This window comes from Erigeron canadensis, chromosome 7, assembly GCF_010389155.1.
Source record: "Erigeron canadensis isolate Cc75 chromosome 7, C_canadensis_v1, whole genome shotgun sequence".
NCBI classification, from domain to species: Eukaryota; Viridiplantae; Streptophyta; class Magnoliopsida; order Asterales; family Asteraceae; genus Erigeron; species Erigeron canadensis.
In genome coordinates, this window is record NC_057767.1 from 28,686,227 (window position 1) to 28,712,252 (window position 26,026).

Sequence of the window (26,026 nt, forward strand, 5' to 3'; positions counted from 1 at the left end):
TTGAGGGTGGGGAGCTCTCTAACGTGGATCTAAAACAACGTAAGCTAGATCTCCCGTTGCGAATAAATGATTCACGTCTTTTAAAAAAAGTTTAATTGAAGTAAAATTATACGGTAATAGGATAGATTAGTATATCCATTCAATTACCTTTTGTTTCATGCAACTTTAAAGTTATTCCATTCATACCAAGATGCCCTTAATTAGTCAAAAGTTTGACAAATCAATACTCATTCATGATTCATTCATTCAATATCTTGGTACCCAAGTTTCAAATTTTTATTTACACATCTCTTCCTATTTTTAAATACTGAAAAGTGGAAAGAATCAAAAAAGAAAAAAATATCAATCACATCGCATAAACTAAAATCCATAATAATCAAAACATTTCAAAAACAACCAAACTTTATATATCCATCAACAATACATAGGCCCATAGTAAGCCGCATATATTATATATTATATTAGTATATTATAGTATAGTATCGACCCGTGGCTTAAAACCAGAACAACCATATTTATCTGGTTCTATTTTCCTCCAACACCACCTCTTCAAACAAAAGCAAATTCTGCTCCTTTTTTTGTTAAATTAAATCATTTGAATAAACTCATACCATCATATGTTAATCCATAATTAATTGTAAAACGATTTTAATCAAAATAAAATAAATAAATTATTATGATGCTTTCACGCTTAGGTCGCTCAATTTCTCGATCATCATCTCGTTCTAGGGTAAAGATTCTTCCTAATTCTTTTCTTTTTCATGTATTTGTTTTAATTATATATGTATATGTATGTATATATATGTATCTGATGCTGTGTATGTATATTTTTTGTATGTATAGAATGTATTGATTGGAGGAAGATCACAGATACTGACTGATTCTTGTTCATCAGTGTATAATGATTCACAGAATGTTATTGGAAATGGAGATAAATTAGGGTTTTTGAAACGTTATTTATCTTCATTTTCTGCAGCTAATAATAATAATAATGATAATATATTAGGGTCAAATCCAAAAGTGGTGTCTGATTTGAAGTACTTGCTTGCAAACCCTAGTTTTCGACGGTTTTTCTCCAGTGAAAGCCCTAAGAAAAAAAGTAAGCTTTTTTAGCCCCCTCTCCGTTTTTTCTTTTTTTTACATTTTGTGTTGTTTTGTTTTACTGTTTGGATGTATATTGTATTGGGTGTGTTTGGTAAGGGTGGTGTTTTTGGGGGGTGGAGCTCGAAAAACGATGCAGCCGTGTTTGGTTTTAGCTTTTAGGAAAAAAAAGATGCAGCTCAAGAAAGACTGGGAAGACTCAAAAATGGGTATTAATAAGAATTTTGGAATAAAGTCTCAGCCTTTAGCTACATCTACAAACTACAACCACTTTTGCTGAATATACTCATTACTCAGATGTGTTTGGCTGTAGCTTTTAGAAAAAAAAAGCTGTAGCTCGAGAAAGGCCAGAAAGACTCAGAAATAGATAATAATAAGAATGTTAGAAAAAAGCCTCAGCCTTTAGCTACAACTACAAACTACAGCCACTTTTGTCGAACATACTCAGCCGTGTTTGGTTGTAGCTTTTAGAAAAAAAATCTTAAGATTAAGAAAGACCGGAAAGACTAAAAAATGGGTATCAATAAGAATTTTGGAAAAAAGCCTCGGTCTTTAGCGACAACTATAACTACAACTACTTTTGCCAAACATACTCGGCGGTGTTTGGTTGTAGGTTTAAAAAAAAACTGTAGCTCAAGAAAGGCCGGAAAGACTCAAATGTGGGTATTAATAAAAATTATGGAAACAAGCCTCAACCTTTAGCTACAACTACAAACTACAACCACTTTTGCCAAACATACTCGGACGCTTTTGGTTGTAGCTTTTGTAAAAGAAAAGCTGTAGCTGGAGAAAGGCCAAAAAGACACAAAAATAGATACTAATAAGAATGTTGGAAAAAAGCCTCAGCCTTAAGCTACAATTACGACTACTTTTGCCAAACATACTCATGATGTGTATATAGGGGAAAGCGAAAGACCAAATAAGAAGGCCTGTATCTTTGAGAAGGCTTTGAACTATATACATATATATCTATGTACACTCCCACATTCATACACGTAAGGGTTAGTTATTTTTAAATAAGCCTTATGGAAATACACATAGGAAAGAATGAGAAGCTGATGTGTGAAAGTTGTGCATAAAAAGACATTCTTTTGATGCATAGACTGCTTTCCTTTCTCGTTAATCTTTGGGTCTTTTTAGCGGATCTTGTCCACAACTTCATATATTGATTTATGGGTGTATATTGTGGTGTATGCATAACTTAATTTTGGAATGATTTCTTTTTCAGATTATGAAAACTTTTACCCCAAGGAAAAGAAGGAAACACCAAAAGCGGATGACCAGAAAGCTGAATCAAAAGGTTGGGTGGTTACTTTTTTGGAGTATGGCTGCTACTTATGGCGAAGTTTTACTCTTGCGTGTGTGAAAAGTTACAAACTTAAAACTACTTTGGTGTTATGAGCTAGGTGTAGTTAGAGGTTCTTTGGGATCTTGCATATTTTAAGTGTTTATGATATGTTTGGATACATGTTCCATTTAAAAAATTGGGTAAGCTGCTTGTGATAAGTAATTATGAAGTAGTAGAAGCACTTTTGAAGCCACGAGTACATAAAGATATGAAAGTTCCTAACATGCCCTCATTTTGGCTGTTTACGTCAGTTTTGTTCAGTGGTAAACGTGCATAACTGTTATATGTCTTGCTTGAGTATGTCGCAGAGTGCTCGAGGTAGGCTAGTATTAGTATCATTAGGTATATAAATATGCTTACTGGAAATATCCCACGTGTGTCTAGTTTGAACTTCTTGTGGATGTGATCTATGTATTACAATAAAAACTGTGTTTCCATATTTGAGTGAAGTTTTGATATTTGAACTACTTTTAGGTTGATTGATGCAAAATGTTAAATGCACTGTCTTTTGGGATAAATATCAAATTGGACAAGCAGTTTAGCTATGGCACAATCTAATCTTGTATTGTTTTCATAGTAATGACGAATTAGTGACATGTTTGGAGTTCACACACTAATTAATTTGTGCTATGTGTAGAAGAATCGAATTCAGAAGATGATGGGGGTTTCTTTCCAAAACAATTCCAATTCCAAATACCGATTCCACTAATAGTGATTGGATTGTTACTCTTTTCATCGCTATCTTTTGGTCCCCGTGAACAGAAGCAGGTTAGCAAGTTATTTATGGTTATGAACTTATGTAGAGATTTAATACGCCTTTTTATAAAATTGTCGCATACATTTTGTATAGGAGTACTGCGGATTGCCTGATGTTACTGTTCTTTTTTCATTTGCTTTCTGAAATTTGCAGATTAGTTTTCAGGAGTTCAAAAATAAGCTTTTGGAACCAGGCTTGGTGGATCATATAGTTATATCGAACAAATCAGTCGCAAAAGTATACGTCCGAAACACACCACGCAATCAATCAACTGATGGCTCTGCTGAAGGGACTTCAATTGATTCACCTACAAAAGTGAATACCAGCCGGTATAAATACTACTTTAATATTGGAAGCGTTGAATCTTTTGAAGAAAAATTAGAAGAAGCACAGGAAGCACTTGGGATAGATTCTCATGATCACATTCCTGTCACATATGCTTCTGAAATGGTTTGGTATCAAGAAATTATGCGATTTGCTCCAACACTTTTGTTACTTGGTTCCCTTTGGTACATGAGTCGGAGAATGCAAGGTGGTTTAGGTGTTGGAGGTGGTGGTGGGAAAGGTGCCCGTGGAATATTTAACATTGGAAAAGCCCATATTAATAAAGTCGATAAGAATGCAAAAAATAAGGTACGCCTTTCATTACTGTCTAATATAAATTATCCTTTTTTTGTCGTTAATCTGTTGCTTCCACAAGGCTTAGTACTACAATTTAGGGGTGTTTGGATATGTGTTTTTAAATAGATTATTATGGTTTGTGGTTGCAACGTTCAGTTTTTTGTTTTGGAATAAATAGACTGCTTCTGGTTGTATGATTATATAGGTTTCAGAGAATCGATATTGGATAATGGTTTCTTACCAACTTCAACAAAACTGTTAGTAAAAAGAAGAATAAAAGCGTATCTGCTTTTTCTACAACAATGTTCCTATGGTCACTTTTTAGGAAAAAGGCTTTCGTTGAAAATATTCTTATGGTCCTTTTTACTAATTAATTTTAATCAGAGTTAAACATTCATGCAGGTAACTATCTGATTATTGCAAGTTAATTTGTACAACAATAAATAACAAGAATGGACCCAAACATTCAGTTTTACACTTTGTTCTGTTATTGATTATTATCTGATGCTGATATCTTAAGATGACTTGACAGCAAAATGATCCCTTAGTCTCTTAAGATACTCCAAATAAATAATAACTTGTTCGTCTTTCAATGCTATATTTAGGTCTTTTTCAATGATGTCGCGGGCTGTGATGAAGCAAAACAAGAGATCATGGAGTTTGTGCACTTTCTCAAGAATCCAAAGAAATACGAGGAATTGGGAGCCAAAATCCCGAAAGGTGCTCTATTGGTTGGGCCACCAGGCACAGGCAAAACCCTATTAGCTAAAGCAACTGCAGGGGAATCTGGTGTGCCATTTCTCTCGATTTCTGGATCAGATTTTATGGAAATGTTTGTTGGTGTGGGTCCTTCGAGGGTTAGAAACTTGTTCCAAGAGGCTAGACAGTGTGCACCTAGTATAATATTCATTGATGAGATCGATGCAATAGGTCGTGCCAGGGGACGTGGAGGGTTTTCGGGTGGTAATGATGAGAGGGAAAGTACACTTAACCAACTGCTTGTCGAAATGGATGGGTTTGGGACTACTGCTGGTGTGGTTGTTCTTGCAGGGACTAATCGTCCTGATATTTTAGATAAAGCTCTTTTAAGGCCTGGAAGATTTGATAGACAAATTAGCATTGACAAACCTGATATCAAAGGCCGAGAACAGATATTTCAAATCTATTTGAAAAAGCTCAAGCTTGATAATGAACCATCTTATTTCTCTGAGAGACTTGCTGCCCTAACTCCAGGATTTGCTGGAGCTGATATAGCAAATGTTTGCAATGAAGCAGCTTTGATTGCTGCTAGACGTGAGCAGACTAAGATAACCATGGACCATTTTGATGGAGCCATCGATAGGATCATTGGTGGGCTCGAGAAGAAGAACAAGGTAAGATGAAGTATTAGTTATAACAAAATTAGTTCAAATATGTCTAATGCTTAATCAGATTAGGCAATTTTGACCCATTTGTTTATAAACCAGTCAATTTGAGTCCTGTTCGATATCAAACGGGTTGAATGGGTTGGGCATCGTTTAACATGATGTATTGCCCAACTTGTAATTTACTGCATGTAACCTGCCAACTCTACCCTTCTGCTACCTCTACTGATACTCTTGTTGAGACAGGTGATTAGCAAGCTTGAACGGCGAACTGTAGCTTATCATGAAGCGGGACATGCGGTTGTGGGGTGGTTTTTGGAACACGCGGAACCTTTGTTGAAAGTCACCATTGTTCCTCGTGGTACAGCAGCACTTGGGTTTGCTCAATATGTACCAAGTGAGAATCTACTCATGACTAAGGAACAGCTTTTTGACATGACATGCATGACGCTTGGTGGCCGTGCTGCTGAGCAGGTAATGTTTTTTACACTTTCTCGACTTAAATGATGTAATGTTTCCGGGGTCCCATGAAAATTTGTTTAATTGGTTCATACATTAGGTTTTACTATTAAGCAGTTCTCAAATTATTCATCGACTAAATGTCATGTATTAAGATGACTATTATGGGAGTGTTTAGATATACAAATATGAAACTGGTATCTGATTATTGCTATCTGGAGCTACGGTATTGAGTTTTCAGCATTCTGATCGATTAGTTTTGTTTATAGTTATCTGCTTACCTCAGTTTTTTATTGTAAATAGTTTCTTAACAGCGACGGAGTAAGTAAAAAAAACTGAAGTACTTATTTACCCTCCATTTCTGATTAATTTTTCATGATTAGTATATAGAAAAGATGATTGTTGCTTTGTTGATAGTATAGATTAATATCTTAGTAGAACTTATTACCAATAATTCATATAATATGATATTGTATTTGATAGAAAATCAACTGTCATGTTTCACTTCACATACATACTTATTATAGTAGCAAAGAATAGTTTCTTTTTTGGTCATTTTATTTATTGGTTAAACAATTAGAAACAAACACTAAAAGCACTGGTAAACTGGTTAGTGCAACTTCGTAGTAGAAGCACACGCGAACACTGTGTTGTGCGTATTATCGATGATTATTTTAGATATACATTAATTATTTAATGTCACATGATCAGATTTAAAACGCATAGCTTCAAACTTGTAGACATCTAAAAATGTAGTGGCTACTGTTTTGATGGGATAGGCAAATGTCATGTTGCATATTTTTTGTATTTTGAACCGTTTGTGCCGGTGGTTATGAATATATCTTGATTTCAGGTTCTCATAGGGAGGATTTCAACTGGAGCACAAAATGACTTGGAGAAAGTAACAAAAATGACATACGCTCAAGTTGCCGTATACGGATTTAGTGAGAAGGTAGGTCTCCTCTCCTTTCCTCAAAGGGATGACGGGATGGAGATGACCAAACCATACAGCAGCAAAACTGGTGCAATCATCGACACTGAAGTTAGAGAATGGGTTAACAAGGCATATCAACGCACGGTCTCGCTTGTGGAAGAGCACAAAGAGAAACTTTCTCAAATCGCCGAACTTCTGCTCCAAAAAGAAGTCCTCCATCAAGACGATTTGCTAAAAGTATTGGGTGAACGCCCATTTAAAGCACCTGAAATGACTAATTATGACAGATTTAGGCACGGGTTCGGAGATGAAGATGCAAAAGCTGACCAGACCGAAGAGGGTGGGACCACCCTAGACAACCAGTCTCCACCACCACTTGAGCCTGATGTAGTCCCTGCATAGGAGCTTTTTCCAGAAAAGATGTATGGAGACTTTTAGTGACAAAGAAGTTCATCCCTCCCTATTTGGATTTGTATCGAGAAAGATTTAAGTGGCGGAGTGAAGCAATGATCTGTCTTCAAGCTGTATTGGTGACACATTTAGCTTTGCTTGTTGGCTAATTGTATAAGCAAGTGCCAGTGAATGATGATGATACAAAAAGAACACGATGTAAAAATCCTGTGATGCATTTTCATTCTTTTAGAGTTTTTCGCTCTTTGGACATTATGAACATAAGTTTGTACTGGTTCTGGTCCTGAAACATTGTTAATTATGTATTAGACGCATAATGCCAACACTTGCATAAAAATTTCTTCAACTGTTTTTCCAGGCTCGTGATATATGGTTTACGATTTGTAAGGTTTGTTTGCCGCATGATAGACTCAATCCAGACCAATATAGATTTTTCCTTGATAAACTGTTGGAAACCACTAAACCTACCACAGTGCCTATCAATCTGGACAACCAAACATCATGAACCACCATTGACTATAGCAGGTTAAGCATCATAAGCCGCAAATAATCGAAATAAACTATTTTATGATGCCGGAAATAAGGGTTCCTTCCAAACAACCCTTTACCAAATATGGTTCATATGTTGTAACTTGTATATAACATGATTGTATAACATGTTTAAGCACTTTTTTTTTTACATAGTTTGCTATTAGCTAGTTCCACATACACACGGGAATGTCGTGTGTATGAATTAGTATGGTATTCTGCTGTACTACTTGTAATAATTGTTTTCAGGTGATTTATAAAAGTTTAAATCCCCCAATATCCAAATTTCTTTATGTTTGAGATTTCATATAGATTTCATATAAAGCTTTATTTTCATCCTATAATATCATGTTGTGTAAAATAATACATTTATATATCACGTCATGTAGTTCGCCACTGGAGGAGATATTTCGGGCGGAAAAGGGGGAACCCGGTGTCGCCTCAGCCGGGTCGCCTTCTATTGGGTGCCACTCCCATGAGTCTAAACAATCCCAAGTATTTAACTATGTAATATTCTCATCTTTTAAAGAAATGATAAAGAGACTTAATTAAATAACATTAATAATTAAGAGACCTAAATATCAAACTAATAATATAAATATGCTACCTATATTATAATGAGAAGAACAAATATACTACAATCTCCCATTGCCAATCACTTGTATAAATATAAAATTTCCTCCTCTCAAAATCTGGGTAGTTGATGCATACTTGTTAACCCCTATTATAATACCTTCTATTTTTCGATCACTCACTAAAATCTTATATTGATTATTCTTTTTTCGAGTGGCTATATTGATTTCTCTTTAATTAAGAAACTAAAACCAATTCGATAAAAGGGTATATTTGTCAATTTTTTCCGTCGTCGCTATCTATCAAAACCCTTAACCCTTTATACAACCAAACACCAGAAACCAGGCTCGAATTATCTTTTGAAAAAAAGAGGGCTATTTTTTCGGAAACCCTACTATATAATTTATTCAGGATTCTTGAATTCAATGGCGAAAAGAGAATTATCAAGCACATTAAAGAACTTAAAGGTATAATTATATACTCACAATCTTATTTTTTTTACTTATATATCTATTTTGCTGCTGCTATACATATATAAATTTGTATATATTGTATGTATATGTATATGATAGTTTATGCAAAGGGGAGCTACTAACAAAGAGGAAAAAAACAAAAAGAAACAAGATGAAGAAGATGTCTTATTACCTGATGGAAATTTCCCATCTTTTGTTAAATCCAAAAAATGGTACTTTTTTTTTTTTAACTTATTTATTTTACTTTTATATCTGGGATTGGGCAATTTTGTTTTGTTTTTATATTTATGCATGCTTTACTTGTTTATTTATGCTACAAAAGTAATACCCACTTATGGATTTTAGGATATAAATTTTAGGATATAGGATAGTTATCCGAGGTTCGAGAACCTAACAAGGCGAACATGTTGTGGGGGTGGCTAAGGAAAAGGTTTGGATTTTTTAGGGGATATCCTGGTTAGGCTGCGTACATTTGAGTTAGTGAACCCCTCTTTGCAGAAACTTCTTCGTTTTCCAAAGTTGATGCCAAGCTGTGAACTTTTTGTAAATAGGCGAAAGAGAAAGCTAGGATATTAGCTGCATTGAATTCATAAGATGAGCAAGTGACCCTTATTTATATCGACTGTATTGTAATGTTTAATAAGCGTAAAGAATTCGGGCTGTAAGAAAGGTGTATGTTTTAGTGTGTGTGCATATAATGAATATCTGATTTCGGTTGCTTTGTATGAAGTAAAACTGTAAAAGTTTGGCTTTGACTGAAACCTTTGTTTTTCTGTTACAAAAGGACTAAAATTGTTAATAATATCATCATTTCATTTCTTGAGAACATTGTCTTGCTCTTTGTGATTGGATAATATATGAATTATGTTTAATATCGGAAGTTGAAGTATTTAATAGACTTAGGTTTAAAAACATCGGATCAGCGAAATTGGTTTTTCACGTGATTGGGAATGTAAGTGCACTAGGTTTGTATGATATGTAAAGTTCTGTTTCACATAGGCACATTTTAAGCAATAAGCTAGAACAATTTGTCAAACTTGTGTTTATTTCACTGGCAAATAATGTTGTATGCGTTTTCTTCTTTTGGAGTATAATTCCATATATTAGGAAGCTACTAGGGTAATTTCAATTGTATTCATTTGTCTAGATGATTTCATCCTGGAGGCGAAGTTTCTCTAAATTATAATAGGGAATTTCGTTAGGAAATTGACGTATACGATATGATTTGCTTTAGTAATAAAACAGGCATTAGATGTTTATGTTTGTTTGTCAAACATCACTACATCAGTAAATTACACATTTGCTTACATTATATATGCTGTACTTCCATGTATTTTAAGGTTTACGTTAGTTAAATTGCTAAATTGCAATGTAGACAGCCATACAATATATTCAAAATTTTCAGTAGTTAATAGTGGACCAAGTTGAAGGGTGGTCATTGGCTCTGAAGCAGAGTTCAAGCTTGTGTTGAACTTAAACGTTATTTATTCACCACTCGATTACTCGATTCATAAATAACTTTCTAACAATGAAAGCTCAAGCTATGAATTAGCATACTCTTTCATTCTCTCGCCTATTGTTTTTCTGCTAACCTCTTGCATCTATCTTCACAGGTTTTCTGACAATCTATTAGCTCTTCTAAATGTTTATAGTAATATTAGCATCAATATATATACTTCTCACTAAAAAAGCATGAGTACATGCTCAGATGCTCTTTTTTGTTTGTTTGCCTCTAGATGACTAGATGTCAGTGATCCAATTTTTCACATTAGGGCTCTGGATCTAAAGTTTATGATGTTTCTAGTTTATCCTTATCATCTCTGTTCTTTGGCAGTTAGTTTATGAGTTTATCAATGTGTTGATAACAGCAATTGGTTAGCTGAATGTCAGAATATATTGGGGGTAAGGGGAAGAACAGGGGAGGATCATGTAGTAATTGACAGGAATTGATTGGGTTAATGAGTGATTGATAGGATCCATCATAGTGAAACAAGGGCTTTACAAATTTAGGTAGTTAGTTATCATATCAGGTACATTTACCCGGGATCCCTCAGAACAAGAGGTGTATCCCTACATCTAGCTTTTGAAATTTGTTGGCTCCAGTAGGCAAGGGCTAGTGCAGTGTCATCGACTTGTTCCTGCTTTTGCTGGTTTGATCCTGTATATTGTCCATTTTATTATGTGATTACAACAGCTTTTTACCTGCATTTACATCAGAACTCGACAAGAATGGGTGAAATCTGCTGAATAGTTTAACATGTGTGCACAATAAACGGTGTGATAACTGATAAATGGTATTAACAGGATTATTAAATAGTCCATTCACAAAAGTGTAATTCTAAATATGCATCTTCGTAATTTAAACCTCCATTATCAATACTTAAATTTGTAATACCTAAGTTTACATGGCTTTGCTCCTTCCTCTGCCAAAAAGAAGGCATCAACATGAACTAATTCACTCTCTTCCATTAATTAATTGTTTCTTTTATCGAGTCTTCTACTCTTGTCTTAGTTTTAAGTATCACCATTAAATGTTCATTTCATTGTAGTTAAATTTGTTTACTGTAGTCTCTTGTATTATGAGTAGGGTAACAAACTATCTTATAACTATCTAAAGTTACCAGGGATTGCTATATTACTGCATATTTAACGATCTTTGTCACAATTATGCTTTTAGAGTTACAATGTCATTAATGGCTTGTTGCTACATGCAGTATGATCATTATGGAAGGAGATCCTAGTCCAGGGGCCATCAAAGGCCGCATGTCATTTCAAAGTTTTAATCCTAAAATTGATGTAAGTTTTATAGCCTGTTGTTGAGTTTTATTTACTTGTCTATATAAGTTACGCTTGTTTGCTTAATGTTTATGTTTTATTTTTGTAGAAATTAAATGAAGATGCTTCAAACCCAAGACAAGCAGAAGGTGATGCTGCTTGCTCTGGGGATCAAGGAGGAAAACCGTCTAATAGGTTGGTCATCTTTGAATATACCTTAAAAACTTTCTGCTTCCTTTATTTCATGGGAAACATTTTAATGTCAACAAGTTTGTTTTACAGAGAAAATGATGAACCAGTAAGCTTGAATGGCCATAAAGCCAACGGAGACCTCAAAAGGAAACAAGTGGAAGTTATGACAGAGGTACAAAATACGCATAATTCGCGGAATGTTATGGAAGGCAACCAGAGTTCTTCATCATATAATGGTAGATTGCAATCTCATAAGCCACCTAAGCGAGGAAAGCTGGACTTCAATGTATTAAGATCCTCAAAGAGTCAAAGCAAAAGGGGCTGATCTCTTTCAGGTTTTATGGTTAATAGTATGTTTAAATTATAATAGTTTTGCCTGCAGACTTGTAGTTTAGTTGCAATGTAACTTCCTAACAAGCTTGTCATGTTTATTGTATAAGTTTCTGTTTTGGTTGAAATGTTATGCAGCTACCCATTATTTGACTAGTTTTAATTATGATAAATGAACAATCTTTTGCTTTTGTAATTATTGTGGTGTTATAATCTTTAGATTACATGTTCAATTCTTTTTTATTTTGAACATATAGTAGAGTAGTAGGAAAATATTTATGTGGGTGGTATACTTGTCAAGAAAATGGAAATGTTGAATGATATTCTTTTTAACTATGTCACGAAAACTAAGTGATTAGCTAGGAAGTCTTTCAGTTGAAGATATCAATGGCTCTTAAGTAATACTACAAGGGGGTGTTTGGTTTGAGAGATGGAGTTCATAGTGTTTGGGTATGCCTGGTATAAATTTTTTGAGTTTGAGGCAATGGAGTTAACATTGATACTTGTTAGATTTGGTATCCTTCTTCGATATCCACCTAAGGGTTTGGTTTAGAAAACCATACCCATTTCCATTCTCTGTTTCCAAACTCAGATAAGGTTTCAGAGAAGACTGATGATTTCAAAACTAGGGCTGATGGTTTCAGGAGATGATTTTCTCGATGTACCAAGATAGAGAGGTGGTATTTGAGTTCATAGTGGAATATTTAGAGGCTTTACAATGAGGCTCCCTGTGCATACTTGTTTAATTAATGAGTTGCAATGCATATTTGTCAAATTTTTCCTGCTTTTGGATCAGGTAATCTATGGCCAGCTTTCTGTAATTTCCCCGCCCCTTCCCGGGGCATGTAGGCTTTGTTAATAAGACCTCAGCTTTACGAGTATGTTTTTTTTGAAAGTTTTACATTGCACTTACGGGAAACAATTTTCTAGGAGAAAATCTGTCGTGATAAAGCTGAGGTTTGTTTAACAGAAAACTTCGGTCGTACGTTGACTTCTCAGTGAAATAGCTTTAGGTGCCGAAAAGGGCTATTCTGCTTTCAAGTATGTCATCCAGTTTGAATGATAAAAGGCCCACTCTTGGCCTACTCAAAAGGCATATACTGATTCATAATTCATTAATGCTAAGTGTCACTGTACATTTCGAATCTTATTGGCAGGTCAAATTTTTAGTGCTGTGACATAAGTTTTGTAAGCTGGTATAGCAGTTGGTAATCATAGAATTGACAATACATATTTATAGAGTTTATATATTATTGCGATTGGGACCTTTGCTCTTTCAGGTTATCTAGATTGTTTTCATATGTATATTATACTCCTAAACGGAAACTTCCCGGCTTATTGAAAGTTACAGTGCAAATAGACCAGTTCATTGAATTAGTAAAATATAGCTAGTGGAAAATTGCATCATTATGTTAATGCTACATACAAATACAATTATGTCTGCTGAAAATGACTTGTATTATGTTTATCACACAGACAAACACGTGCTGAATGAATCCATACTCATAACTGTAAAATATAAGGATTTACCTGAAGATCATGTTCTTGCTCTGACCGGTCAAAATCAAGCTTAAGAGGTAAGCATTATTTTCACCTTTTGAAAATTTGATAAGTCTATATTCTAATAGTATATATAAACCATTAGATTATAGTGTTTACGGTTATAAACCACCAACAGACTAAAATTTGATGTATCAAGTTATCTGGGAATATTAAGAATCAACGTCAGTAAGAAACACTAAAAATTTTTTGATCTTGATACAGACTAGAATTGCAAAAAAATAAATTAAGACATGAACAATATTAAATATGCTTCTAGGGTTTTACATCTTTTATGCAGGTTTCCATAAAGAACATGCATAAATAACTCTCCCTTTCCATCCTTGTAACATCCATTTACCATCTTCATCCACCAGGAAATCTTTATGGTAATGCAACTTAACCTTACTCTTCACTTCTTCTAATTTATCCCGATACATCGGGACCTGTCGAAACCCGGCCCGAATGGTTCTCGATTGCCACTGCTTATACGTCTCGGGTCTCTGAACTCTAGTAGTCCCTTCACATGCCACCACATTCATCACTTCCCTTCCGAACACCTCTTGTTCGTACAATAGTCTATATTGACATTCTCGATCTGCTGTGTTATCAAGCATGTCAAATAAAGTCGAGTAATGGAATAGAGCCTCTCTGAACCGGTTCAGCAAGAATGGTGCATTGTGAGTCCCATTCAGAACCCCGAGGACAAACAGGTCCGGGTTGATCTCTCTGATTAACTGCAAGACTGTATCTCTTGGGCTGCTCTCTATGACGGTTTCGTCCAGCATATTCTGCAGCCTGTTAACTGAGTTGACCACAGTGACCTCATTTCTTTCAAGTTTCAGGTCGTCAATCGTTATATCTTCCCATTTCTTTGCTATACTGTTATACTGAAAAGGCACATTAAACCTTTTGCAGTATTTTGCCAGTCGTCTACCGGTTTCCTCAACCCGGTCTGCTGGACGAAAACCCGGCTGGGGAAGGTCAATGCCTGTAATCTGAAGCATTGGCGGGCCTTCGGGCCTCATAGACAACTTCTTGATAAAACATGGCCATTGGAACCCATATAAGATACCAAAATCTATAATGTGAAGTTTATTTTTCCCTTGTGACAGTTTCCCAATTGACCCGTTTGCTAAAATATTTGTCATTCGGTGAAACGGGCAAGCCATCATAAAAGAATGATGGGCTCTTAAAATCTGAGCAGCTGGAAACTGTTTTAGATTGAACTCTCGGTAAATCTCTGGGCCAGTTCCTAACAAACGGGCTTCTATCGCTGTTACAAAATAATATGCCAATCTTTCAGTAGAATCTCCATTTGGAGTACAGTGCTCTTTGATTTTCTTCAAAACTTCACACGCCGAACCATGATTAGCGTTTGTGATTGCTTGGGCACATTGAGTTAGCAAATCTCTTAAATCAACCATGATTTCTTGATTATTCGTGTTTTTCTTTCCTCGTGGTCTTCCTCTTTTCGATTCGTTTGTCTTTTTGGCTCGTGGTTCGTGATCATAAAGTAACAGATCTTCATCATATTGTTGAGGCTGATCAAATTCTTCATTTAAAATGTTTGTTATTTTCGTCTCTCGCCCTTCTTCTTGATCCGGGCTTCTTTTTCTACTATAGTTTAAGTTACTCCCCTGGAGATGAGTAGTTAAGACTTCTCCGGGGGAGTAACTACAGTTTTCAAACCAAGGAACCCTTGAAACAATACTGTCTCCACTGCTGTCAGTTCCAGTTGAACAATCTGGAATATCCGCGGGCTGCTTGTTGACAAGAACGTCGTACAACGCTTTTTCAGCCGCTTCGACTTGTAACGCCATACACTCGTTGTACATACATGGCTTTAGTTGCAAGTCATCTTCTTCCATTAGCATTTGGTCCAAATACTTAAGAACAGAATCATAGTTATCTGGAATATCAGGCCCGTTTCCATCGACAAATGTCGATGGACACGGACCTTGATCAAACTCGGATATCGGGTCATTCGGGTTATAATTCAAGAGAGCTACTTGAGCTGTTTGGTCAAAAGGCGATTGAACTGTGTGGTGGTTATAGCTGTTGGGGTAGTTATTCATAGCTGTTACATATAGTGTGTCCATAACAGAAAAAAAGAATTTGAGAATGTGGAATTTTAATAATTGTTTTGAAGTGTGAAACAAAAACATATGGGTAGGGGTTCATATAGAGAGTTGATATGTACAAGTTTTGGTGCATTATTTACAAGTGTTGTGTAATTGGTGTGTCACAGATTGTGAAATAATTGTGTTATAAAATATAGAAAAATGGAAGGTTCATAGAAGTAATGAGAGATGCCTTAGCCACCTTGTATGATAACCGGTAACCGGATGGTCCGGTAAAGGTGCAACATAGATAGTTCTAGTGAAGGAACATTCAAAGGAAGTAGACTTAAGTTAAGCCAAGTTGGAATAGTCAAATGATGATGTTGACACCAAGAAAATCATATCCATTTGTGCTTTATCATTATTATTGTCTTTTCCTTAAATTGCCATTTTTATTTCAAAAACTAAATATGCTTGAAATGTATCTATAATAGTGTACCGAGCTAAAGAAACGACGCACACAAAAAGATGGAAAATAATCTTATAGGATTATAGAAAACAAAAATCAAAATTATTCTTTTAAACTTTTTGAGTTTTTCTCATCTTTCTTTTTGTAAAATGCCCAAAAAGGGTTTTAAAACTTCAATGACAATCAAATGTGTATAGATTCATAATTTAAGTAAAAATCGCATAAATGACAGAATTGATATGGTAGAGGTATGTATGTAGAGCAAAGGGTGTGGTTCTATGTCGGGTTTGTTGTCTTGTGGCCAACTTAATTTGCGTCCTGTGTGGTGATGTTGTCTTGACGTCCGCTTCGACTTGTTCATCGTGGATTAATTTGGCATCCTCGTCTGTCAAACGTCATTCGGGTTCACGCAAAAGTGGAGTTTTTTGGCCTTTTTTCCATCTCTTTTCATGCCTATAATGTGATGTAAAATTAATATGAATTTGACGATCTTAGGTTTAATTATGACATATATGCATCATTCTATTTGTTACATAAGAATTGTATACTTTCCAACCTGGTTCCACTAAATCCCGTTTAACATATATCCAACCTTTAGTTCATTTTAAACATTTTTCTTAATATGGACACGACCAAATTTTTACTTTTAAAAAAAGTGCTTTTTTCTATGACAAACATTGAATATTTTGCTGCTTTGAACGTTTGTCGTATATATATATATATATATATATATGTAGGGTTTAGTATCTAGGGGTGTAAGTAACTTTTACATTTTTTCTATTGTATGAATGTAACTTTCATTTGGTTCATTGTATGTAACTAACCCGTTAAATTGAACGATTAATGTAAAAGTGTATACGTGATGCACCATACGAGTTGCCACGTAAAAGTTTTTGATTGGTCAACGTAAAAATTTTACATTAATCGTTCAAATTTAGCGGGTTAGTTACATACAATGAACCAAATGAAAGTTATATTTACACAATAGAAAAAATATAAAAGTTACTTATACTTTCAGATACTTAACCCATATATATATTACCCTTTTGTCTCCTAAAATAGCTATAATTATGATGACCTTAATATGTTGTTTTAATTAAAAGCTATATTTAATAAAAATGTATTCGAAGTATTCAATGTATGAAGTCGTCTTTTTATCCAATTAGTTTTTTATTCGATTATCATGAAGATTTTGGTTGAGTGGTTGCAGCTTTTTCTACAAAAGTTGCAATATAATATATTTGTTCACTTTTTGACTTGCTCCCCACGTACATGTTATTTGTCACTTTCTCACATTATTAAAGTATTTCTTGAAATTCATGTTCACATTGCACACAGTGAGCATTTCAGTGTTTGATCCATATCTTGAAACTTCTTGTTCACATTGCACGCAGTGAATTTCAGGCTTAATCTTGAAACTTCTTGTTCACGCTAAAATTGGGATATAAACAGAGGTTTTTGAACCAATCAAATATAGTTAAGTATAATACTTACACCACAAGGTTACTATACACAATCACAAATTCACAATTTGACACTATTATTTTATTATTAATAATATAAAAGTATAAAAACAATTATCATGATACCCAAGCCAAGTCCTTGAGCATTAGCTCAATGATTGAAATATCATCTCCTTATCCATAAGGTCTTGAGTTCAAGTATTGGTGAGGACATAAGGAAGTCCCTTTATGATGGTTTGGTTTGGGTATACACATGTTCAAGTCTGAGGGGACAAGATTTACCCATATTGATCGTCGCCCATTCGGACGGATTAGTATGGGGTTTTCCGCCAATCGGGTATTTAAAATAGGCATTTCTACCGTAATTGTGTAATACTAAATTATTACTTAATAGTTAATACAACTAAATAAAAAAGCCCATCATAAAAGTCGGCTGGCAAGAATGTCGAAAAGGCCCAAACATTGGGGCTCACAAAAATATTCGGGCCCACACCAATCCCACAAAATAATTGCCCCTCTAAGATATATTTCCTGCATTTTTCTTTTTTGCAATCAAAGTTTTAGCTGTAAAGAAAATAAAAATTGATGAGACCCATCTTATTGAAATAATAAGGTATTATAATATAATGTATGTTAATGATCACAATTAACATATTGCAACCCAAAGCTTATTAATAAAAGACGAATTGTAGATGCCAAAATCCTTTAATTATGAAATTTAAAGTATGCTTTTTAGACTCCAAAGTTGGAGTTTCCGTTTAACATAATTATTTTCTTCATAGATGACCTTTATGGTAATTCTTTTTCAATTTCGTCTTTACTTTATGATTTTATCCACAAGATCCGGGCCTAATGCTAATTGTGCAAACCGAGGGAGCGGTCCCATTTGGAATTCCCGCTATCAACGCTACTGGTTTCAAGAACCAGCAAAAGTAGGTAACGGCCGTGTCTCACTTCGAACTTGGTATACTTTGCGGTATCAAAACGTACGAGACCAAAACTTAGGAAATTATGCTCAACCTAGGCTAGAGGATGTCGACCCCCGTGGCCCTCCAATCAACAACTGAATTTTCATCGAAAATCTAAATCTACATTACTTTTTATTATTATGTTCATCCCAATCTAACATATGCCCCTTAGAAATCATATCATATCATGCTCGGTTTGTAAAAAAACATGTACACGGAGTATAATATCACCCCTTTCATACTAAAGGAGACATCCAAAGTGACATCACTTTGGTGTGTTGTCAAGCAAACAATCCTTCCACATTGGAAGTATGATGTCAAGTGCTAGGTATTTTATGGTGTATTTGGTGTGTGTGGGGGCGTGTTTGGGAGGGGAGAATAAGGCAGGTGTTCAAATAAGGTGTTTGGCGGGAGTATGGTTGTTAGGTGTCAAGGTGATAGGGTATTTGGGAGGGGGAATAAGGCAGGTTGTAGTACATGGTGTGTGTTAGAGGAGGTGTAAAAATGGACAGGTCTTTTAAATTTTGAAAGTAGAAGGAAATAGAGTGAAGGACTGGAGGGAGAATAGAGAGAGAATGAATAAAAGATTTCAGGCCTCTTCTTTCTCTTTCAAAAACACACATTCTATATCTATATAATTTTTCTCATCTTATCTTGATCTTGTTTCTTGATCTTGTTTCTGGTGAAGAAATTGGGTTTATAAATCTATGTGTGGTTAATTGATTTGAACATGGTTAACAAAATATACAAATGAAATTTCAATGTTCTCTTCATCTTTAACATGTCCGGTTTTGGATAGCCGGAATAGTCGCTGGCGGTGGGTTTTAAATATATACGTATATGTATATATGAGTGTGTGTGTGTGTGTGTGTGTGTAATGAATACGGCGGAAGAGGGTGACCTAAAATCATATTATTCAGCAGCAGATTAAGATGATGATGAAAAGGTAATATTCAAAAGGTTTTTCTTTTTTAAAAAGTGTTCTTATTTTATCAAGTTTTTCATTTTTATCTAATCATAGGTAGTTTATTTGTCATTTTTGGAGTGGATTTTTGTTTAAAAAAAGGTTGTGATTGTTACCATTCGTAAGTTCCACCTCCATATTTGTGATTTAGGTGATTACTAATATAAAGAAATAAAATTTTGGTGATGCATATAAAGTGCTCGATGAAATGTCTAAATTAAATTTGTGGTTGTTTTTAAATTTATATAAGTTATATTCTTGAAAAAGACATGTATATCTGTGTTTATGTGTGTGTGTGTGTGTCTCTTTAGGGTTTCGATCTTAATAGAGGAGGAAGCATGAGGAACTTACATTTTAGGTAGACATAATATAACTATGTTTTTCAGTTCTATATTTCAGAGTGACTTGGAAGGAGGGTTTGATGAAAGGGCTTAGAGAAATGGCATTTCAAGGTATGACTCGTGCTAGATATTGGTGAAGAACACAAGGAGGCTTGAACCAACTGGTTAAACTTTACATTAATGAGGTAATGTGACTGCTGCAAGTATACTACTATTTTTTTATGATTATTCTAACTTGAAATCACTTAATTTAGGTTTTTTTTTAGAAATTATATTGTTATAAAGTTGAAAACTTACGTTATTTTTGCATGTTTTGAGATAATTATTGTGTAGTTGATTGAAAACAAAAGCCTGGTCACTCTCCGACCGGTAGATGGCAAACAACTTCCGGCACGTCCTATTACCAGAAGCAACCGAAAACAAAAAGGTATAATAACCTATATTTGTTATTCAAACTTTCTTGAATAAAAATTCTTTGTTATTCAAATATTTGTTGATTAGAATATGGTTTTTCTTTGTTATGTAAAATTCGGATTAAAGAAGTGGTTTTTAGTTTGTTTATTCTGCTTATGCAGTAGTATATCCATTTTATTAACATCAGCAAGCGAGAGGATCACTATATTAAGGGTATAGTTTTATATGTTCAGGTTTGTAGTAACTTACTCCAATGTTTAGGACGAGTTTGATTTTGTTATATATTATGTATTCTTTTGTTCGAGGCTTTATGATGGTTTTATATGCTCAGGTCTCCAAAATCGTGTCTTGATTGACGATGTTAAAGAATCGATTCCAAACCACAATGCTAGCGTTGATATGGCCATTGGTTTGATTTCAGCCACTTTAAGAGGTATATGTAGACAAGGTATGCATTTCCAGTTTTCGAGATTGTTTATATTTTCTTAGGGAAATTAATGTCCTGCATAGTTTTCTTTGCTACTCCATGACTGAAATAATAAAAAGTCTCAAATATTGAGGAGGCAAAATGGGTTTGGGTCAACATTGGAAGTTGTTTGTGCAATTTGAAGAATGTAAGGTTAGGTTTGATGGGTCAAATGTTGTTCATGAGTCAGTTTCCAAGTAGTATGACTTTAACTTATATATTCCTTAAAAGCGTTATTAATACTATTTAATTTATTGTTTGTTTTCTATATGAGTTGTTCAATGCCTTTTCTCAGTGGCGGCTGCTGATGATGACGACGACGACGACGACGAATGCAACCTAATATCAAGGTATGACGACTATGAACAAATGCAACCTAATATCAAGGTATTTATGTTTATATATTAACTTAATTTTTGTTTCTTAACCTGATGTTTCGTTAATGACATGGTTCGTGTATTTGTCGAGGGGCTGATGCATTTGAAGGGGCTATCGAGATTATTTATATTAACATATGCAGCCTAATATCAAGCTGCTGGATTGAAGGCCAGCTTGGTTTGGACCAAGTCAGATTGAGAACTACAACTGTATGTGTCTTGGTTTGCAGGTATATGCTTTTGTTTTTACTATAATGGATGGTGCTTTGGTTTAAGTTTGGTTTGGTAATAGACAAGGAATGAGTTGGGTATGGGCTGTGTTTTTTGGTGTATTTGTTAAGATACAAGACAAGTAGTGATAGTGATATTTTGGAAAATAAGATTTCTTGAAAAGTTGAAGGTAGTCATTTGTTTAAAACTTGAGTCTATCCAAATGTAGCAGTTTTTGAGCACAATGAATGGTCAAACGAAGGATTTTAGTTCAAAAACCCATGTGGAAAATGTACTTCGTTTTTAGTTGAGCATTGTGAAATATGATATCTAACAAACATATATGATCATACTGACTAAAATATATTCTTTTATATTATGTTGCTTATATCATCTTTTGAGCAGTCTCTATGATCATGTTTTCAAAAGTTGAGTACTCGGTGGATGGTTTAGCCAGGCAGATGCATTCAGGTTAGTCTTTTAATTTTTCACATTATGTGGTATGTCAACAAGGGTTTAGCCAGATTGACCTTGAATCTTAAATCTGATAGAACGTTATAATGTGGTATGTCATACGGTGTTAGTTACTGACCACCAGAAATTGATGCATTCAATAATATATGGGATTGTCACAATTGGTAGTTATAAACTGGGTGTTGGTGGGAGGTCCACTAAGCATGGGACTATTTTTGTCTTTTGAATTCTAGAGGTCAGATGGCATGGGTAGCAACATTGTATTGTTTGATTGGATTATATCCTACATAGCTTATATAGATTTTAGTTGAAATTTTGGTGGTGTAGTGCAAATGAAAAAGGCAGGAGCAGCTCTTGGTTTTTTTGAAAAACGTTTGTGTGAAGACGGTACTTTATAGATATTATAGATGTAGATATCTAAAATCCATTGAAAATTAACCTTTAAGTGCACTAAATGGAAATATTAAGTTGTATGTGCATTAAAGAACTTGTGCCAGTTACCTATCATTCATAATAAACAACAAGAAAACTACATAATGATGAAAGAATTAAAAGTGGAATGTGATTGTAGGATTGTATACTGTATATACATGCTCTTAGTATTAGAAGTTAATATTATATCCATATTTGAATAAGGTGTGATTTTTATTTGAAGGTTTGAAACACATATGATAGTGGATGGTGCAATAACCCTGCAGAGGACTGATATCTATGGTGAAGGGGAACTATCGGCCCGACTGATGCACCTTGCAGTCTTTACGAGGATCCTACAGTAATTAGAAGACGAGGTAATATATATCTTATGCTTAGATCTTTTACTTGGTAATTCAACGAGTTGGTAATATATATCTTTCAGTTTGAGGTCTTAAATGTAACACATGATCATGTAATAGTTCGAATCTGTGTTTTCAGTAAAACTAGCCCAAATGTTTCAGGGTCAGTTCTAAAAAGATTGTTACTTTTCTATTTTCATGAACTGGGTTTCAATAAAATTGTTAGCTTTTTGTATTTTATCACATTTCAGGTGTTGCCACCAAGGGTAGAGTAAGGAAAGGGTTCTTATTAGTATGTAATTTGGAGGCTGATTTGCTAATGTTTTGGGCACTTTTGGAAGTTGTTTTCAAGTTATCTTGAACCATTATTTATAATGCTTATATTCTCATGATTGTATTTCTGTTTATATATAAATGCTTCTCCAAACTTTTTGAAGAAGGAAGAGAGGTTGAGGGAAGAGTTTACGAAGAACATTTATGCATTGCAAATTTCAAAGAGTGTTGGAACTACATACCCCGGTTTAGGATTCCCCGCTAGCCAGCCTCAAATGTCAGAAGAATCCCTTAAGGGTGTTCACTTTCTTAGCCGATAATAATGCCACTATTATTATAGGAATAGATTTATGTGAATTAGTTGCTTAATTATTGCTTGGTTTATCTTTTCCATATTTGCTGTATATCTATTCCTAAATTTCGGATGTATGGTGCCTATTTAAAGGGCCTTTGTATATCAATGAGACGACAAGGAATTATTATAATACAAACGCTTTTATGGTATCAGAGCTTCGGTTCTGAAACCCTAGATCACAAACCTCCGATTTTTTTCTTCTCTCTTTTCTTTTCTTTTCTGTTTCACTGCTGATCCCATGGCAGCAGAACCCTCTCAGAAACCTGTCCCTCTTCACCCAGCATACTCGGTCACGAACATTCAAACAAAGATTCGGACCCTCGACGGCTCCAAGGTGACCTATTCATCCTGGATTAAAATCTTTAAGCTCCATGCCGTGGCCTATAAGGTCAGTGATCATCTTGATGAAACGGAACCTCCACCTGAGACATCAGCCGATTATGCATCCTGGAAAGAAATTGATGCCCTGGTTTTGCAGTGGATTTATAGCACTATATCAGATGATCTTCTGGTTCAGGTCTTGGAAACCGACTCAACAGCACGGGATGCTTGGGTCAAGATTGAGAAGATTTTCTTAAGCAACAAGAAAGCACGAGCGGCTGCCCTGGAAACAAAATTTGTCAACCTTACACTGTCGGCATGCTCTTCTCTGGACGATTACTGCCAACAACTGCAAGATCTTGCTAATCAACTCGGAGACGTTGATCAGCCCGTGAACGAGTCTCGCCTTGTGTTACAATTGGTACGTGGTTTACCCGCAGAATTTGACTCAACTGTCTCTCTTATTAATTCACAGAACGCTGACTGGGATCTAGCTCAAACTATGCTCAAAGATGAGGTCATACGCCAAGCTGCTCACCAAAGCCCTTCATCGGTCCTTATCACCCCTCAAGCCCAAAACACTCAACAACCGCCTTCCACCCAGCCACCACCTTCTCAACCTTCCCAGCACCCTAACTTGCCACCTTCAGGTTACCAACGAGGTCGAGGAAGGGGACGAGGGCAAGGTTATCGAGGTTGCGGAGGTCGCGGGCGTGGGGGTGAACGTTTTCAGCAGCCTATTAACAGCCCTTGGTCTTACCAAACAGCAGGATACCCTCAATGGGCATGGTGGAATACGCCTCCCTGCCCGTACCCAACTCAGCCTTCGTGGGGTCCTCCTCCCGGTCAGCAGAGACAACCATCATCTCCACAGGTTAACTTCATGTACCAGCAGCCTGATCAGTCTCAGTTCACTCCAACAGCTCATCAAGTTCAACAACCAACCGGGTACAATGCTTTATGCCCCACCGATCTCCAGGCAGCCTATACAACAATGCAGTTACAGCAACCAGACCCCACTAGGTTCATGGATACAGGCGCTGAACGACACGTCACTCAGGACCAAGGTATGATTCAACAACCTTTATCTCTTCCTGTTAGTAGTAAAATTTTGGTGGGCAATGGTCAATGTTTACCAATATATGGATCTGGGACAGGTTTTCACACCGTTTTTGACCGCACATACATCCTGCCCGGCATCCTTTACAGCCCTAAAATCATTAAAAACCTTATATTTGTTAGACGTTTTACTCGAGATAATAACCTCTCTGTGGAATTTGACCCGTTTGGTTTTTCTTTGAAGGACCTAACAACTGGACGAATTCTTTCGCGCCATAATAGCACCGGGGATCTCTACCCATTCACTGCTCCCCAGCTTCCACCAGCAGCTTGTTTCATTACCACTACGTCTTTGCCTTGGCACGAGCGCTTTGGTCACCCTGGTGCTCAAGTTTTGGATGTTCTTAGTCGTACTTTCAATTTTCCATGTAATAAAGACAAGTTTTTTTGTCATTCATGTCAATTATCTAATAGTAAACAACTTCCTTTTTTTTGCTTCCAATTCTTTTACCTTTTCACCTTTTGACATTGTTCATTGTGACTTATGGACATCACCGGTAACTAGTAAAAGTGGGTATAAATATTACATGGTTCTAATTGATAATTTCTCACATTTTATTTGGGTTTATCCATTGAAATTCAAATCTGAAACTTTCCCGACTTTCACTAAATTTCACCGCTTAATTGCTACCCAATTTAACAGAAACATCAAAACATTCCAATGTGACCTCGGGGGTGAATTCGATAACCATGCTTTCAAAACATTTGCCAATCAACATGGTTTACTTTTCAGATTTTCTTGCCCACAAACATCTTCACGAAACGGCCGAGCAGAGCGTATGATTCGTCGCCTAAACGACATCATCCGTTCTCTACTCATTCATGCCAACTTACCACCTATTTTTTGGGTCGAAGAATTCCACACCGCAACCTATTTACACAACATTTTGCCCACAAAACGTCTAAACTTTTACACCCCGACATTTGCCCTGTACTTGCGTCATCCCACATATGACCATTTACGAGTTTGTGGGTGCGCATGCTATCCAAACACATTTGCCACACAACCACACAAGCTTCACCCTCGTTCTGTTCGCTGCATATTCCTTGGATATCCCCCAGATTTCCGTGGTTACAGGTGTTTTGACCCCACCACTGGTAAAGTTCATGTTTCTCGTCACGTTACCTTCGACGAGAACACATTCCCATACACAATTCCCTCCTCTGCCAGATCTTATGAGTTTTTGGATGATACAATCCCCTCCCCTTTTGTTTTCAGCAACCCTATCCCGCCCACAGTAGCCTTACCCCAGACCCAACCACGTACTACAACCTTTCCCCTTACCTACACCCGCCGAGCCAAACCTGCCCCTTCCACCTCGGCTGCCAGTAGTCTTCTGTAGCTCCCCAGCGCGTGAACAGTGCCCAGCGACCAGCACCCTCTGGTCACCCTACTACAAACACCCATCCAATGGTCACCCGCTCCAAAGCCAAAACACAACAACCAACAACTTCCTAAACCTTTATATCTACATCCATCTCACCTGTTCCCTCTACCTATGCCAAAGCCTTCGCGGATCCTAATTGGTTACATGCAATGCAAACCGAATTTTCTGCTTTACAGGTGAATG

The 26,026-nt window shown here is 35.8% G+C and overlaps 3 protein-coding genes and 1 long non-coding RNA gene across 6 annotated transcripts; 3 read left to right on the forward strand and 1 right to left on the reverse strand.

Moving 5' to 3' along the window:
- The first annotated feature begins 349 nt into the window (after nucleotides 1-349).
- Nucleotides 350-7,341, forward strand: LOC122606491 (ATP-dependent zinc metalloprotease FTSH 3, mitochondrial-like). 2 transcript variants are annotated; one of them, XM_043779348.1, is made up of 8 exons: nucleotides 350-730; nucleotides 844-1,099; nucleotides 2,330-2,401; nucleotides 3,087-3,217; nucleotides 3,360-3,839; nucleotides 4,433-5,200; nucleotides 5,438-5,665; nucleotides 6,504-7,341. In XM_043779348.1, exons 1-8 carry the CDS (start codon nucleotides 677-679, stop codon nucleotides 6,984-6,986), a joined length of 2,472 nt encoding a protein of 823 aa, XP_043635283.1. In that variant the 5' UTR covers nucleotides 350-676; the 3' UTR covers nucleotides 6,987-7,341. The 2 variants fall into 2 exon arrangements, with proteins under 2 accessions (XP_043635283.1, XP_043635284.1); XM_043779349.1 differs by having other exon boundaries at nucleotides 3,090-3,217.
- A 1,064-nt stretch (nucleotides 7,342-8,405) lies between these two features.
- Nucleotides 8,406-12,065, forward strand: LOC122608186. Its single transcript, XM_043781276.1, has 5 exons — nucleotides 8,406-8,563; nucleotides 8,669-8,781; nucleotides 11,284-11,365; nucleotides 11,454-11,539; nucleotides 11,627-12,065. Exons 1-5 carry the CDS (start codon nucleotides 8,522-8,524, stop codon nucleotides 11,859-11,861), a joined length of 558 nt encoding a protein of 185 aa, XP_043637211.1. The 5' UTR covers nucleotides 8,406-8,521; the 3' UTR covers nucleotides 11,862-12,065.
- A 1,535-nt stretch (nucleotides 12,066-13,600) lies between these two features.
- LOC122608401 (scarecrow-like protein 14) lies at nucleotides 13,601-15,643 on the reverse strand. Its single transcript, XM_043781501.1, has one exon. The coding sequence runs from the start codon at nucleotides 15,571-15,573 to the stop codon at nucleotides 13,699-13,701; it is 1,875 nt and encodes a 624-aa protein (XP_043637436.1). The 5' UTR covers nucleotides 15,574-15,643; the 3' UTR covers nucleotides 13,601-13,698.
- A 5,432-nt stretch (nucleotides 15,644-21,075) lies between these two features.
- On the forward strand, nucleotides 21,076-22,949 carry LOC122606557. 2 transcript variants are annotated; one of them, XR_006324943.1, is made up of 4 exons: nucleotides 21,076-21,160; nucleotides 21,546-21,611; nucleotides 22,270-22,402; nucleotides 22,825-22,949. It is a non-coding gene; the product is annotated as an uncharacterized LOC122606557 (long non-coding RNA). The 2 variants fall into 2 exon arrangements; XR_006324942.1 differs by lacking the exon at nucleotides 22,825-22,949 and adding an exon at nucleotides 22,639-22,694.
- The last annotated feature ends 3,077 nt before the right edge of the window (nucleotides 22,950-26,026 follow it).

Excerpts from the sequence above, each read along its gene's own strand:
- LOC122608186 (XM_043781276.1), top strand. The coding sequence starts at position 8,522 with ATGGCGAAAAGAGAATTATCAAGCACATTAAAGAACTTAAAG. Across the intron at positions 11,366-11,453 it reads GTTTTAATCCTAAAATTGAT|AAATTAAATGAAGATGCTTC; the intron begins GTAAGTTTTATA and ends TTATTTTTGTAG. Across the intron at positions 11,540-11,626 it reads GGAGGAAAACCGTCTAATAG|AGAAAATGATGAACCAGTAA; the intron begins GTTGGTCATCTT and ends TTTGTTTTACAG.
- LOC122606491 (XM_043779348.1), top strand. The coding sequence starts at position 677 with ATGATGCTTTCACGCTTAGGTCGCTCAATTTCTCGATCATCATCTCGT. Across the intron at positions 3,218-3,359 it reads GTCCCCGTGAACAGAAGCAG|ATTAGTTTTCAGGAGTTCAA; the intron begins GTTAGCAAGTTA and ends TGAAATTTGCAG. Across the intron at positions 3,840-4,432 it reads ATAAGAATGCAAAAAATAAG|GTCTTTTTCAATGATGTCGC; the intron begins GTACGCCTTTCA and ends TGCTATATTTAG.
- LOC122608401 (XM_043781501.1), bottom strand. The coding sequence starts at position 15,573 with ATGTTTTTGTTTCACACTTCAAAACAATTATTAAAATTCCACATTCTC.